General features: G+C 40.2%; 1 protein-coding gene across 1 annotated transcript in view; it reads left to right on the top strand.

The window, feature by feature from the left end:
- The window catches only part of LOC126174966 (brefeldin A-inhibited guanine nucleotide-exchange protein 1), a 264,490-nt gene that overhangs the window by 150,088 nt on the left and 101,929 nt on the right, over positions 1-12,473 (top strand). Inside the window, exons 15-16 of the mRNA XM_049921435.1 lie at positions 3,692-3,843; positions 6,554-6,682. Of these exons, the coding sequence (XP_049777392.1) occupies positions 3,692-3,843; positions 6,554-6,682 (281 nt within the window). The remainder of the gene's footprint in view (positions 1-3,691; positions 3,844-6,553; positions 6,683-12,473) is intronic.

The raw sequence follows: 12,473 nt of genomic DNA, 5'->3' as shown, positions 1-12,473 counted from the left end.
TGAAACCTTCTTGTATCTCCAGGGTTCTTCCGTGTATACAGCATGCTATGGATTGCTGAAGAAAAAAATATAGGAGGTCCATTAAAAAAAAAACATAAGTTTGTGTTAAAAAAAACATATGCTTTCGTTTTACAATGTTTCCAAATATGTACATTCATGGGCCCCAGCCCTACATTGATACCGGTGAAAGTCGTTTTCCAATAGCTGTTATTGTTCCGGAGATATTTTGGGTGGACAAGATAGCTGGGACACCCTTTATACAACAACAGAAATGGGATGTAAACAGTATTAGGTAAAGGATAGCTTGCTACTCAGTGTAAGTTGCAGCTGAGTTGCAGTTGAGTTGCAGACAAGTGCAGCAAAAAGACTGTTGCTCATTAAAGCTTTCAGCTGCGCACACACACACACACACACACACACACACACACACAAAAGCAAGCACACCTCATGTACGTGACTGTTACCACCAGCAACTCTGACCGGAAACAGGATGTAAGGATTAATAGATGCATAAAGGTGACAAGATTGTCACAGACAAGAAAGAGATGGAAGGTGGCATGGAAGCATTAGCAGTTATAGTTCACAACTGCAGCAGCCCATGGAAGAGGAACAAAAACCAACATGAAAAGTATTTGTTGCCATATTAGTTTCTCTTCTTTCATCCAAAATCATGGTGCTACCTCATAAATTATTTATTCACTTTTACTGTAAATAATATTAAATAGACAACCTTTTTGTCATGTGTCATCCTATTTGACACTCTAGATCTAATTACAGTGTTATGAAAAGGTTAGTTGCTACTTACCATGTAGCAGAGATGCTGAGTTGCAGATAGGCACAACAAAAAGACTGTCAGAAAATGAGCTTTTGGCCAAAAAGGCCTTCATCGGAGATAGAAAACACACACACACACACACACACACACACACACACACACACACACACACACTCTTATCCAAACACAACTTACATGTGCACACGACCCCAGTCTCTGGCTGCTGAGTCCACACTGCGAGCAGCAGTGCGCAACCATGTGGTAGGGGTAGGGAGGAGGCTTGGGTGTGGAGGAGTAGGGATAGCAGGGTATGGGTGGGGGATGGTAAATTGCTGCTTGTGGGAGCATACAGGGACGTGGTGGAGAAAGAATAAGGCAGCTAGGTGCAGTCAGGAGGTTAGACGGAGGGTGGGTGAGGGTTAGCAGAGGAGAGAAGTAAAAAGACAGTGGGTCTGTTGGTGGAATAGAGGACTATGTAATGCTGGAATGGGAAAAGGGAAGAAGCTAGAAGATAAGGATGTCCATGCAGGACTTGTTAAAGACTTTCTTTCCTTCTCCCGGTTTCTACAATGGAAACACTTCTTCGTCACCAACCCTACCAATCAGACTCCATCAAAGATCAATGTTGAACCTGCCTGTTCAGTTCACTCCTCCATTCACCAGTGATCCACCCCCACTACCCCCCCCCCCCCCAAAAAAAAAAAAAATCACTCCCTGCTAACTTTACAGAACTTCTTAATCTCAAATCTTGCCTCACCATCATTTCCCAAATCCCTCAACATGCAAAATACCCTTACATCCGCAGAAAGAACTACAATCCACCACCTCAAAACTGATCCCAACCTTATAAACCTACCTGTTGACAAAGGCTCCACCACTGTTGTTTTGAACCACAAGGGTTACCTGGCAGAAGGACTCTGCCAGCCATCAGATTCGTCCACCTACAAATGCTGCCACAGTGATCCTATTCCAGAAATCCAGCAAGATCTCCAGTCTCTCCCAAAATCCTTAGTCCCATTCCAGAACCTCTCCCTGGAGTCTGTCTATCTTCTCGTCCCTACCACTCCCTGCACTCCCACCTTCTACATGGTTCCTGAATTCTATAAACCCAACCACCCAGGTCACCCCATTGTGGCTGAGGTGCCCCCGCTGAGAGGATTTCTGCCCTCGTAGACTAACACCTTTAGCCTATTACCCACAACCTACCCTCATTTATAAAAGATACCAACCATTTCCTCCACCAACTCTCCACAGTTCATGTTCCTTTACCACACAGTGTCCTGCTTGTCACTATTGATGCCACTGTCCTTTACACTAACATCTCTAATGTCCTTGGCCGTACTACTTTAGAACGTTACCTTTTCCAAAGCCCAGTGGATTCCATGCCTGCAACCTCCATCCACATCAAACTTACCTATCACCAGCAATACCTGCACTTCGACAGCTGCCACCCATTCCTTACCAAGAAGTCCCTTCCATACAGTCTAGCCACCCATGGTCCTCGCACCTGTAGTGATGAGCAGTCCTCCTCGAAATACCCAGAGGGTCTCGCTGTGGCCTTCACAGATCATAATTACCCTCCCAACCTTGTACAAAACCAGATCTACCATGCCTTATCTCTCCAGTCATCCGCCATCTCCCAAAGTCCCACTGTCCAGCAACAGAGGAGCATTACACTCATGACTTAGTACCATCCAGGATGGGAGCAACTGAATCACATTCTCCACCAGGATTTCAACTACCTCTCATTGTGCCCTGAAAAGAGAAATGTCCTACCAACTATCCTTCCCACCCCTCCCACAGTGGTATTCCACTGCCCACCAAACCTACACAAGAGAGTGCATGTGAGATAGTGACTGTGCAGTCATTTCGACTGCCTGCGTGTACGACAGTTTTAGTTCTTCTCCACATTAGTTTGTTTTAATAAGTGTCAGGGCGCTGATAACCTCGCCAGTCCAGTCACAAGCATCACCTATTGTGCAGACAATATATCGTGTGTTTCCATAACCCTCCTGATGATGTCAACCTTCATTAGTCTTGTCCCTGCCTTCTAGTCCTTCCATATTCCCATTCCATCACTACACAGTCCTTTATTGTACCAACAATCCCACAGTCTTTTTAACTCGCCTCTTCCGTGCTAACCCTCCCCCGCCCTCCATGTAATTTTACGGCTACACCTAGCTGCCATACCCCCTCCGCCTCATCCCTGTATGCTCCCACAAGCAGCACTTTACTGTCCCCCACCCCTCCCCTGCTATCCCGCCTCATCCTCCTCCCTACCTCCAGTTGTGTCGCTCATCAAGCGCTGCTGCTGGCAGTGTGGTCCCAGCAGCCAGAGACTGTAGTCGTGCGCGCGTGTGCGTGTGCGTGTGTGTGTGTGTGTGTGTGTGTGTGTCCTATCTCCAATGAAGGCCTGTTTGGCCAAAAGCTTATTTTCTGACAGTCTTTTTGTTGGGCCTATCTGCATCTCATGTGTACGATGAGTAGAAACTATCTTTTTCATAATAATACTGTATTCCACGCTGGATTTTCTGTTGTTGGATCTAGAATAAATACAAACATTTTATTCTTTTCATGATGTGTAGGTCATAAAGACAACAGTATACAAGGAATAGGTTGCTACTCACCACATACAGGTGGTGTTGAGTCGCTGTCAGGCACAAAATGTATATCTGATTAAACTAAAAGCGATTTTTTAGGTAAATTCAGAAAAACAATATTCACACAAATGATATACAAATTGTAATAAATCAGACAAAGCCTATATTAAGGCATTTATCTTCATTAAAATGTAGTGCATAGATATGTGCTGGATTTTTCTTCAGAGAATATGTGGTCATGTGTATGCTACCGTAGCAACATTTCACTTATTATTCTTTTTTATGTCTAAGTGAGTTCTTTACCTTATGTTTCTAGTGATATCAAGTGAAAAGAAGCGACGTCTTCTGTGGAACATGGAAATGGAAGCAATATCTGCTGCAGCCAAGAATTTAATGGAATCAGTCAGTCATGTCCAGGCACCATTTACCTCAGCTAAGCATGTGGAACATGTTAGGCCTATGTTTAAAGTGAGTTACCATTTCTGCTCTGCAAATCGTACTAATCTTGAAGCCATTTGACATCCACTCCTGAAGGCCTGCAATCATCTTGATGCACTGTGATCAACAGCTACACACATCCTTGCTATTGCTGCATATTTTCTTGTCCCACAAAGAAATTCCATGGTTTATCTACAAACTATTCACTTCACTACATGGCATGCCTACCCCCATTTCAGGTTCAATATTTTCGTAAATGTGTCTTCTAATTTACTTTCCCTGAATCCATTTTTTTGTAATTTCCCACATGCATTGTCCATTGAGTGACCCTCATTTTTAAATGATTTTTGTATTTAAGAATTATTTTTCACTTCCAGTAAGTTAAAACTAGTAGTACACACAAATCGTAAATTTTCTGTTTCAAACACATCAGTTTTTGAAACCTCTGTTTATTTTATCAAAAGCACTCCTGGTCACACTTTTGCATTTATTTCCTTTCTTCCATCATTTTTTATCTCATTTTTGGCTAATTCATGCCAGAATTGGTTTTGAGAAGTGTCCCACATTAAGCTCGGGTCTTGTGTGTGTTACTTCTTTGATCTTATTACGGAAGATATTTTAAAAAGACTACATTGTTCTGAGGAGGAATCCAAAGTTGCAACATCAGATTATTTGTTGAAATTTGGGGTGAAATTCTCTGACGCTTTGTAGGTCATGCTTATTATAAGTTTTCAAGTAAACTAAAAAGTGTATATAAATAATTTTTGTGCATTTTTACACATGTGCGAGTAACTTTTTAACAGCTACTTATATATAATTATGTCAATATAAAGAAGGGTTGCTTCTTTGACTGAGCCTGCAGGCATAGTAGCAACTTTTTTAAAAAAAAATTATCTATCTATTTTTTAAAGCCGGCCGCGGTGGCCGTGCGGTTCTAGGCGCTGGAGTTCGGAACCGCGGGACTGCTACGGTCGCACGTTCGAATCCTGCTTCAGGCATGGATGTGTGTGATGTCCTTAGGTTAGTTAGGTTTAAGTAGTTCTAAGTTCTAGGGGACTGATGACCTAAGATGTTAAGTCCCATAGTGCTCAGAGCCATTTGAACCATTTTTATTTTTTAAATCAACCATCTTCTCTTGAAATTAACGATTGTTAAAGTTAATTATACCGTATTTACTCGAATCTAAGCCGCACCTGAAAAATGAGACTCGATATAAAGGAAAAAAAAATTCCCCGAATCTAAGCTGCACCTGAAATTTGAGACTCGAAATTCAAGGGGAGAGAAAAGTTTTAGGCCACACCTCCAAATCGAAACAAAGTTGGTCCATTGTAATATGAGACATGATTTAGGCCGAATGAATGACGATACAGCTACAGTAGTTTAGTTCAAGTCGTAAGCTTAGCAGTTAAACTTTACCAGGTAGCCATTGCTATGCGCCAGGCGTTCCGTCCGTATTTATACGGGTACCCTTTCTTTTTCATATGCTTCATCTGGTTTGAATCGATTGCTTATTTTGCTTTGATCTGATTTCTTTGTTATAGGTGTTTGTCACTCTTAGCTGAAAATGCATTACTGTACTGTGTCATGCATTGTTTGTCGCATTCTGATAGTGAGTGTTTACGGCCTGTTGCCGCTCACGGCATGGCTTTCTTTTGTGTGCGCTACCACCACTTTTTAAAGAAAAAAAAAAGGGGGGGGGGGCGAGAGGAATCGTCTCATTAGCGAAACAATGGCAAAAGACTGCTATTTGTTGTTACTTACACAATTGCTTTCTTTGATAATGATCAACAAGAACCAAATAATAGACTGCGTATGATAGAACATGTTCTGAACGAGAGTTAGGCGAAAATTTTTCTCCGTTTGAAAATCTTTGCGGCCGCTTCTTTAGTACATCAAATTCTGCACAGAAATTAGAGTCATCTTAGATTTAAAAATCTAGTCAGTTGCCGTGCTTCATTTTTGACTGTCTCACTATTAGGCATAAGAATAATACGAATATAAACATGACACGATACGTATATTCTTCCGCATTTGCTGTTGTCTCACTCTAGTTTCGTAGTTTATTAGGCAGACAGGATTTAAATGAGATAGCAGCAAACACGAAAGAATACATGGCAAAATGTTTATATTCATATTATTCTCATGGTGAAGAGAATAATGCATGTGATTCACATTTCATCAGGTTCCTATTAGCAACCATCTCTTCTCACAGGTAGGAAAAAATTCAGAACATAGAGTTGAACATATTGACAAACATCCCAAACAGTCTTGCCAGTCGGATTTTCGTAGTACATTGAAATTCTGCTACATTCGTAGATGAGCAATACGGAATTTGTATTTACTTTGTTGGATCATGTATGAAAATGCAGTAGTCAAAACTCGGGGCGGAGAAAAAAAGCTCGTCTTCCACCTTTTTTTTTTTTTAATTTATTTACTGACGCAGAGGTTTTGGCGCCAGTATTTATCTTTGTGCCTACAAAGCATGCCTGTGTAGCGCTACCTTCGACCATAGATACTTATGGTCGAAGAGCGCTACATTTATTCGACGGCAGAAGTTAGTGTGGCGGCACCTAACAAAATTTTTCATAACTTCCGCTTGCTTTGCGATTATAAGCCGCAGGCGGTCTTTTGGATTACAAAAACCGGAAAAAAATTGCGGCTTAGATTTGAGTAAATACAGTAATTGTTGTAATTTATTGTTAAAGAATTATTCACAGTACACTTCGAATGATTGTTTCAGATGGCTTGGACACCATTTCTTGCTGCTTTCAGTGTTGGTCTACAAGATTGCGATGATCCTGAAATTGCTTCACTGTGTCTGGATGGTATTCGTTGTGCAATCCGAATAGCGTGCATCTTTCATATGACGGTTGGTATAACGCTATCATGCAGGAATATATTTGTGTTCGAATCCTCTAACTCGTACACGGCTTGACACTTTGCTCCATACCTACTTCCTCTTCCCAACAAGCTTCATTTAGGCATTTTTATTTTAGCCTAATTATTTTCTTTGACAGATTCAGTCTGATATTACTTTGATTTTAGCCACTCTGTCATGTCTAAGTTGATTGTAATTTATTTACTGTTGCAACCAGTTCTAGAGTAGTCGGTAGATTACTAGATGATAAGTCTGTGTAAAGAAACTAATTAACATATAATACTAAATTTCATAGTCATACGTTTTCCAAATAAGTAGACAGCAGCACCCAAAAAAAGTATTCTTGTAGTGACAAGTATTTAACATGTCGTAATTTGTTAAAAAGAAATGTCAATATTGCCAAAATGGCAGACCTAAAGATATCTCCAAACAAGACGAAGCAGAGTTTTATAAAACTAAACCTGTATTCAGGAAGGCAGCCGCTCAAATCTCCATCTGCCTGTCTGTGCAATTTTAGGTTTTATGTTGTTTCCCTAGATCTGTTAAGGCAAATACTACAATAGTTTCTTCGAAAAGGACCCAGTAAATTTCCTTCCTCATTCTTAAAATGAAGAACCAATATGACAGCATCCATTGTGCACCATTGTGGAATTAGTGTTTGTTCAAGGTCATTTAAAAACAGATAAATTTATTTGTGGGAAAAAATCTGCAAAAAGAAAATAATTTTAAAAAAAACTGCTTAAAACTGTTGGCGACACTTACAAATCTTGCCACATGGATGGCCTTAGATTGAAGAGAAGCAGTGAATTAAAAACCAACAGTAAAGAAGATAAAGATATAGTCTGTTTGAAAGTGCACATCTTCGTACATCCATGAAATAAGACTCTGCTGTTTGGAAACATTCACTACTGTGTTGCTCTATTCCATACCCCTTAGCATGTGTGACTCCTTCTTGGTATGCTGTAAGATGGCCAAGATGTTGCTGCACAATGTGGAGCATTCTTTGACAACAGTCGTAAGGTCATCCAGTGTGTGATGTTGCACTGCGAGTTTCACATGGTCTCATGTATGCTAAGTTAGGTTTGTCGCCACAAAATTTAGATGTATATTGTTATGTCATAATCAGAATAGAGGCCAAATCCAAAAGCAGGGTTGCTGGTGAAGTACTACACTTAGCATAAAAGGCAAATTTATCATGAACACCATTTGTCAGCCAGAACAGAAGTCAACTCCTGGACAGTATATATAGCTATTTATACAAACATTGAACATTCCAGAATGTATAGACATTTCAAACATAAGAGATTTGGAGAACCTTCTCGAACTGATAACTCCTAAACGGCATGTAAGTCCAGGTGGTCTGGTTTGAACTAGTGACCCATAACATGTCAGCCAGTGACACCAGCCACTACATCACACTGCATAAAGTACAGCTCACAGAATTGCTCTGTCTCATGGAGAAACAATGACCCTCTGTTCAGACATTATCGTTGGAGCAGACTACAGCACCCTGGACTAGATCCAGTTGGTGGTCGTCTATATGAGAGGCACTGGTGGATCATCACTTTCTGGTAATGTTGTCACATCTTCTTCATTATGACAAGATTCAAAGGTAGTCTCTCTCACAGAAGTTTTGCAATCCTCAAGTGCATCTTCAGTCTTTTTGAAAGAGAAGCCTTCATCGTCAGTGTGTGTTCGGGCCTGTATAAGGAGGACATTGACAACACCTCTGCAGTTTTGTCTTTTTGATGAAGGGCCATAATCCTTGACTTCGTTTTTAATGTCCAGTAAGCAACAAAGGATATGGTAGGGTCCAGAGTATTGCTTCAGTAAATTCACCAATAGTATTGCTCTCTGCAAAGGCATTAAAATTCATAACCACTCTCCCAGGCTGTGGCTCACTAGCCCATACTTTGCATTAATAGCTCTCTCGGTCCTCTCCTGGGCATCCAGGGTCTGTATGCGAGCCAACTGCTTTGCTTCTTTGGTCCTGGTAATCAGGTGTTTCATTTTCTCATAGGTGAAACTGGAACAGGGTATCCATTGTCATTTCTGCCTCACAGCTGTGGAGTAGAAGAAATGGTATGAAGCCTGTAGTGCCTCACTCCTCGTTGTATTTGAATGTCATGAAGGGCAGTATTGTACACAAATCTCTCTCTGTTAGACAGACATTAGCATACATTGAAAGCATATCTGCCAGTGTTTTATTAAAGCATTCTTTGAGATCAGTTGTTTGTATGAAGTAGGCAGTTGTCATGTCATCCTATGGGTGATGTTGCAACATGAAATTACCTTTGATATCATTCTCAACTGAAAGCTTTTCCATGATCAGAGATCATCGCACTGCATGCTCTGTGCTTCAAAACGTCTTCTACAAGGAACCTTGCAATTTCCAGAATTTAAGCAGTTGGCACAGGTTTGCTGACAGAATAACAAGGGAGGCAGTCATTGCAGATTATATCTGTCAGTTCCTGTTTGTCAGCTATGTAACCCACAAGATATTTATTCCAATTGGGTGGAATGATGCTGCTGCAGGCAGAATTAGTACCAGATGCCCAGGAGGCAATTGTGGCATGTTTTTCCGTTGCTGACATTCGTTACAGAGACTCACATAGTGTTTTCTGGTTTGGGAGAGATGTAGCCAGTGATACTAGCATGACATTCTGTCTAGAGTCTTCATGAGTCCCTGGTGACCATATGTTGGAGCATCCGGGAAAAACTTCAGGATAGTTGGCCATAGATGAGCTGGGATGATGAGCAACTATTTCCACCACATCAGATCATACTTTCTCTTACACAATGTCTTTCTAAGTAATTGGAAGATTCCTTTGGTTGTTTACTCATTTTTCAAGGCTTCTATGGTTTTCAGCTATAACTGAGATTTTGGCGATAGCTGCTATGTTCTGACACTTGGATTCCTTGAAAAGCATTTAGCCTTCTTGTGTTTGCATCCATTTTTGCATGCTACTGTGAGGTATTGCTGAAATCTCTGCACTCATCTCACCAGTCGACCCAGCAAAACCTTCATTACTAGTCCCTAACAACATAAATGCGTTACCAAATAAATACAACTGGAGCTTGTTGATCATGCCACAACTGCAAGGGGCTCTCTCTTGGTTGTAGAGTAGTTCCTCTCGGACTCTGAGAGTACTTTTGAAGCATAAGCTATCACCTTTCCACCATGTTCATGGATTTGTACTAGAACTGTACGTATCCCATAATGCCTAGCATCAGTGTGAAGTTCTGTCTAAGCATTCTCTTCATATAGCATGCTAAATCTGGAGATGATGATAGTGCCTCCTTAGGGTCAAGGGAAGATACTTCTTACACATCTTTCCAGCAAAATTTGGTGTCTCACTGCAGTAGTTCTTTCAGCAGTCTTGCCTCGGTACAGAAGTCCATTATGAATTGTAGGTAGTTTGAGCACATTCCAAGAAATCTTCACACATCATGAATGTGCTGAGAAGTTGGAAAATCTGTGACAAATTTTATTTTCTCTGGTTTGGATGGACTCCCATCACCATTCACTAGATATCCCAATATTTTTATTCTTGGGTGACAAAGAGACATTTCATTGGTTTCTGGTAGAGAACTGCAGTCTGAACACACTAAAATAGGATTGTCATATTGCTAAATGTTCTTCAAATGTCTTCAGAAAAACGAGAATGTCGTGTAGTTAGCAAAGACATAGTGTCCATTTAACATGTCAAAGCAGGTTGTCCATCTTATGATTGAAGTTTATTGGAGTGTTACATAATCCAAACAGTATAACTTTGAACTCATATAGGCCATGGGGAGTTATGAATGCAGTCTTTTCATAGTCAGCTTCATCAATCTCAGTTTGCCAGTAGGTTTGTTGCATGTCCATAGTTGAGAAATACTTTGTTCCGCTCTAGCTGTCTAGGAGGTCACCAGTGACAGGACACAGCCATTTGATTTTGTTGTTTTATCGTAATGTAGTCTTACCATTCTCAGATGGGATTGCTTTCAGGTATCACAAGCAGTTACAGACATTGGAAGTTTAGAATTCCACACTGACGAAAGCACTCATAACAGAGATCACTCTGAGTGTTGTTTGCCATTGATGATGATGATATCTCACCATCATCAAAGAGCAAGTTCCAGTCATCAATGTAGATGCTCAGTTAAACTGTGAAGCTTCTGTCAGTTGTGTAAAGCTATTCTGGTCCAAAAAAGGAATTTACATACCAGCGATTATCATAAGCATTGTAGGTGGTCAAGTAGAGCTTGGGATCACTAACTGTCACAATCATCCACAGCTTGTCCCTAAAGGTATGTTTATAGGGACAGGCGAACCTGCCTAGGAAGGGCAGTTTAATGCCATCTCTGAAGAATCAGGCTCTGTCTCAACCATCCACTCATACTGGCTGCGGGATAAAAATGGTGTCTGTACTTTCGGACATGTCCAGACTCGGACTTTTACAGAAATCGGTGAAGTGCCATAAGTGTAATGAAGATAATGGGCGAGGGACACTACATTAGTAGTGTGTGAATAAGTTGAGAATTTTGGTGTCATAGAAGACATGCTAGGTAGTCTGTGCAGTTGCCATGACAACTGCGTCAGCATGACTTAGTAGTCAGAGCATCTGCCTAGTTGGCAGGAGTCCCGGTTTTAAATCCCAGTTTGGCAAAAATTTTCAACTTTCCCTATTGATTTAAATATATGCCCACTCACAGCTGACATCTATAATTTCTTTGTGTCTTCATTCATAGTGGCTGGTGGATCAAAATGGTGTCTATTCTTTCAGAATGTGTGAAAGAACAGGCACCACATGTGTATACTAAGAAATTGTTCGAACTTAAATTATCTGCTAATGATGAAAAAAATTTGAGTCTGAAATGTGGGACTAACTTTGATCAGCTTATTATAAAGAAATTTTCTTGTATTCCTAGTTTATTTTGTTTCTAGGGCAGCTTACGTTTTCTGTAATATGTGTATATTTCGAAACATGTATGCTATTCCAAGATGTAATTGCCATTTGTAACAAAGAAATTATGGTCATTGTACCTCCTTAGACATGTTAATTTTTTAGGATAATAGAAAACAAATGGGTAGCTTTGAAATGTGAAATATTGGAGGCAGCAGAGAATCAGACAGGCAAAAAGACAAGACCCTGCAGAAATACTCATATAACATAAGATACTGATTTTAATTAACGAGAGGAGAAAATATAAAAGTGGAACAAACAAAACAGGCAAAAGAGAGAATACAGACATCTAAAAAGTGAGATTGGCAGAAAGTTCACAATGGCAAAGCAAAAATGATGAGAGAGAAAGGCAAGGCTGTAGATAGATGCATGGCCACGAGAAGAATTCAGGGATTTGTCTGTGCCGGATTACCAAGGTCATTTTGAATAACTTGCTTAGAGAAAGGAGATATAAGCAACAGCTATGGTTTTAACATACAAAAGTAAATAATTGTTATTAAAAACATCAGAACAATTACAGTATAAAAGAATAAAAGTGTATATTACTTTTCTGTAAGAACAAAATTGAATTAAAAGTCGAATACTATACTGCTCTATTAAATCAGTTTAAGGCTTAAAGTTTTAGAAAAGCCCAGTATACATAAATAATCTTTTGTATACCAGTTATGAAATAAAATAAGCCCCATTGATTTGAAAAGATCAAGAACAGACTAATAAACAAACATTCTTGTCAAGAATTTAGCGCATTTTAGTTGGAATCAGTGTCTTTAGGGATGGCACAGATCCAGGACGTTGCTGAGGATGAAGAACGTGTCTGACATATCTACAGCTGA

This window comes from Schistocerca cancellata, chromosome 3, assembly GCF_023864275.1.
Source record: "Schistocerca cancellata isolate TAMUIC-IGC-003103 chromosome 3, iqSchCanc2.1, whole genome shotgun sequence".
In the NCBI taxonomy this organism is placed as follows: domain Eukaryota; kingdom Metazoa; phylum Arthropoda; class Insecta; order Orthoptera; family Acrididae; genus Schistocerca; species Schistocerca cancellata.
This window is presented reverse-complemented; position numbering and strand designations above follow the sequence as displayed.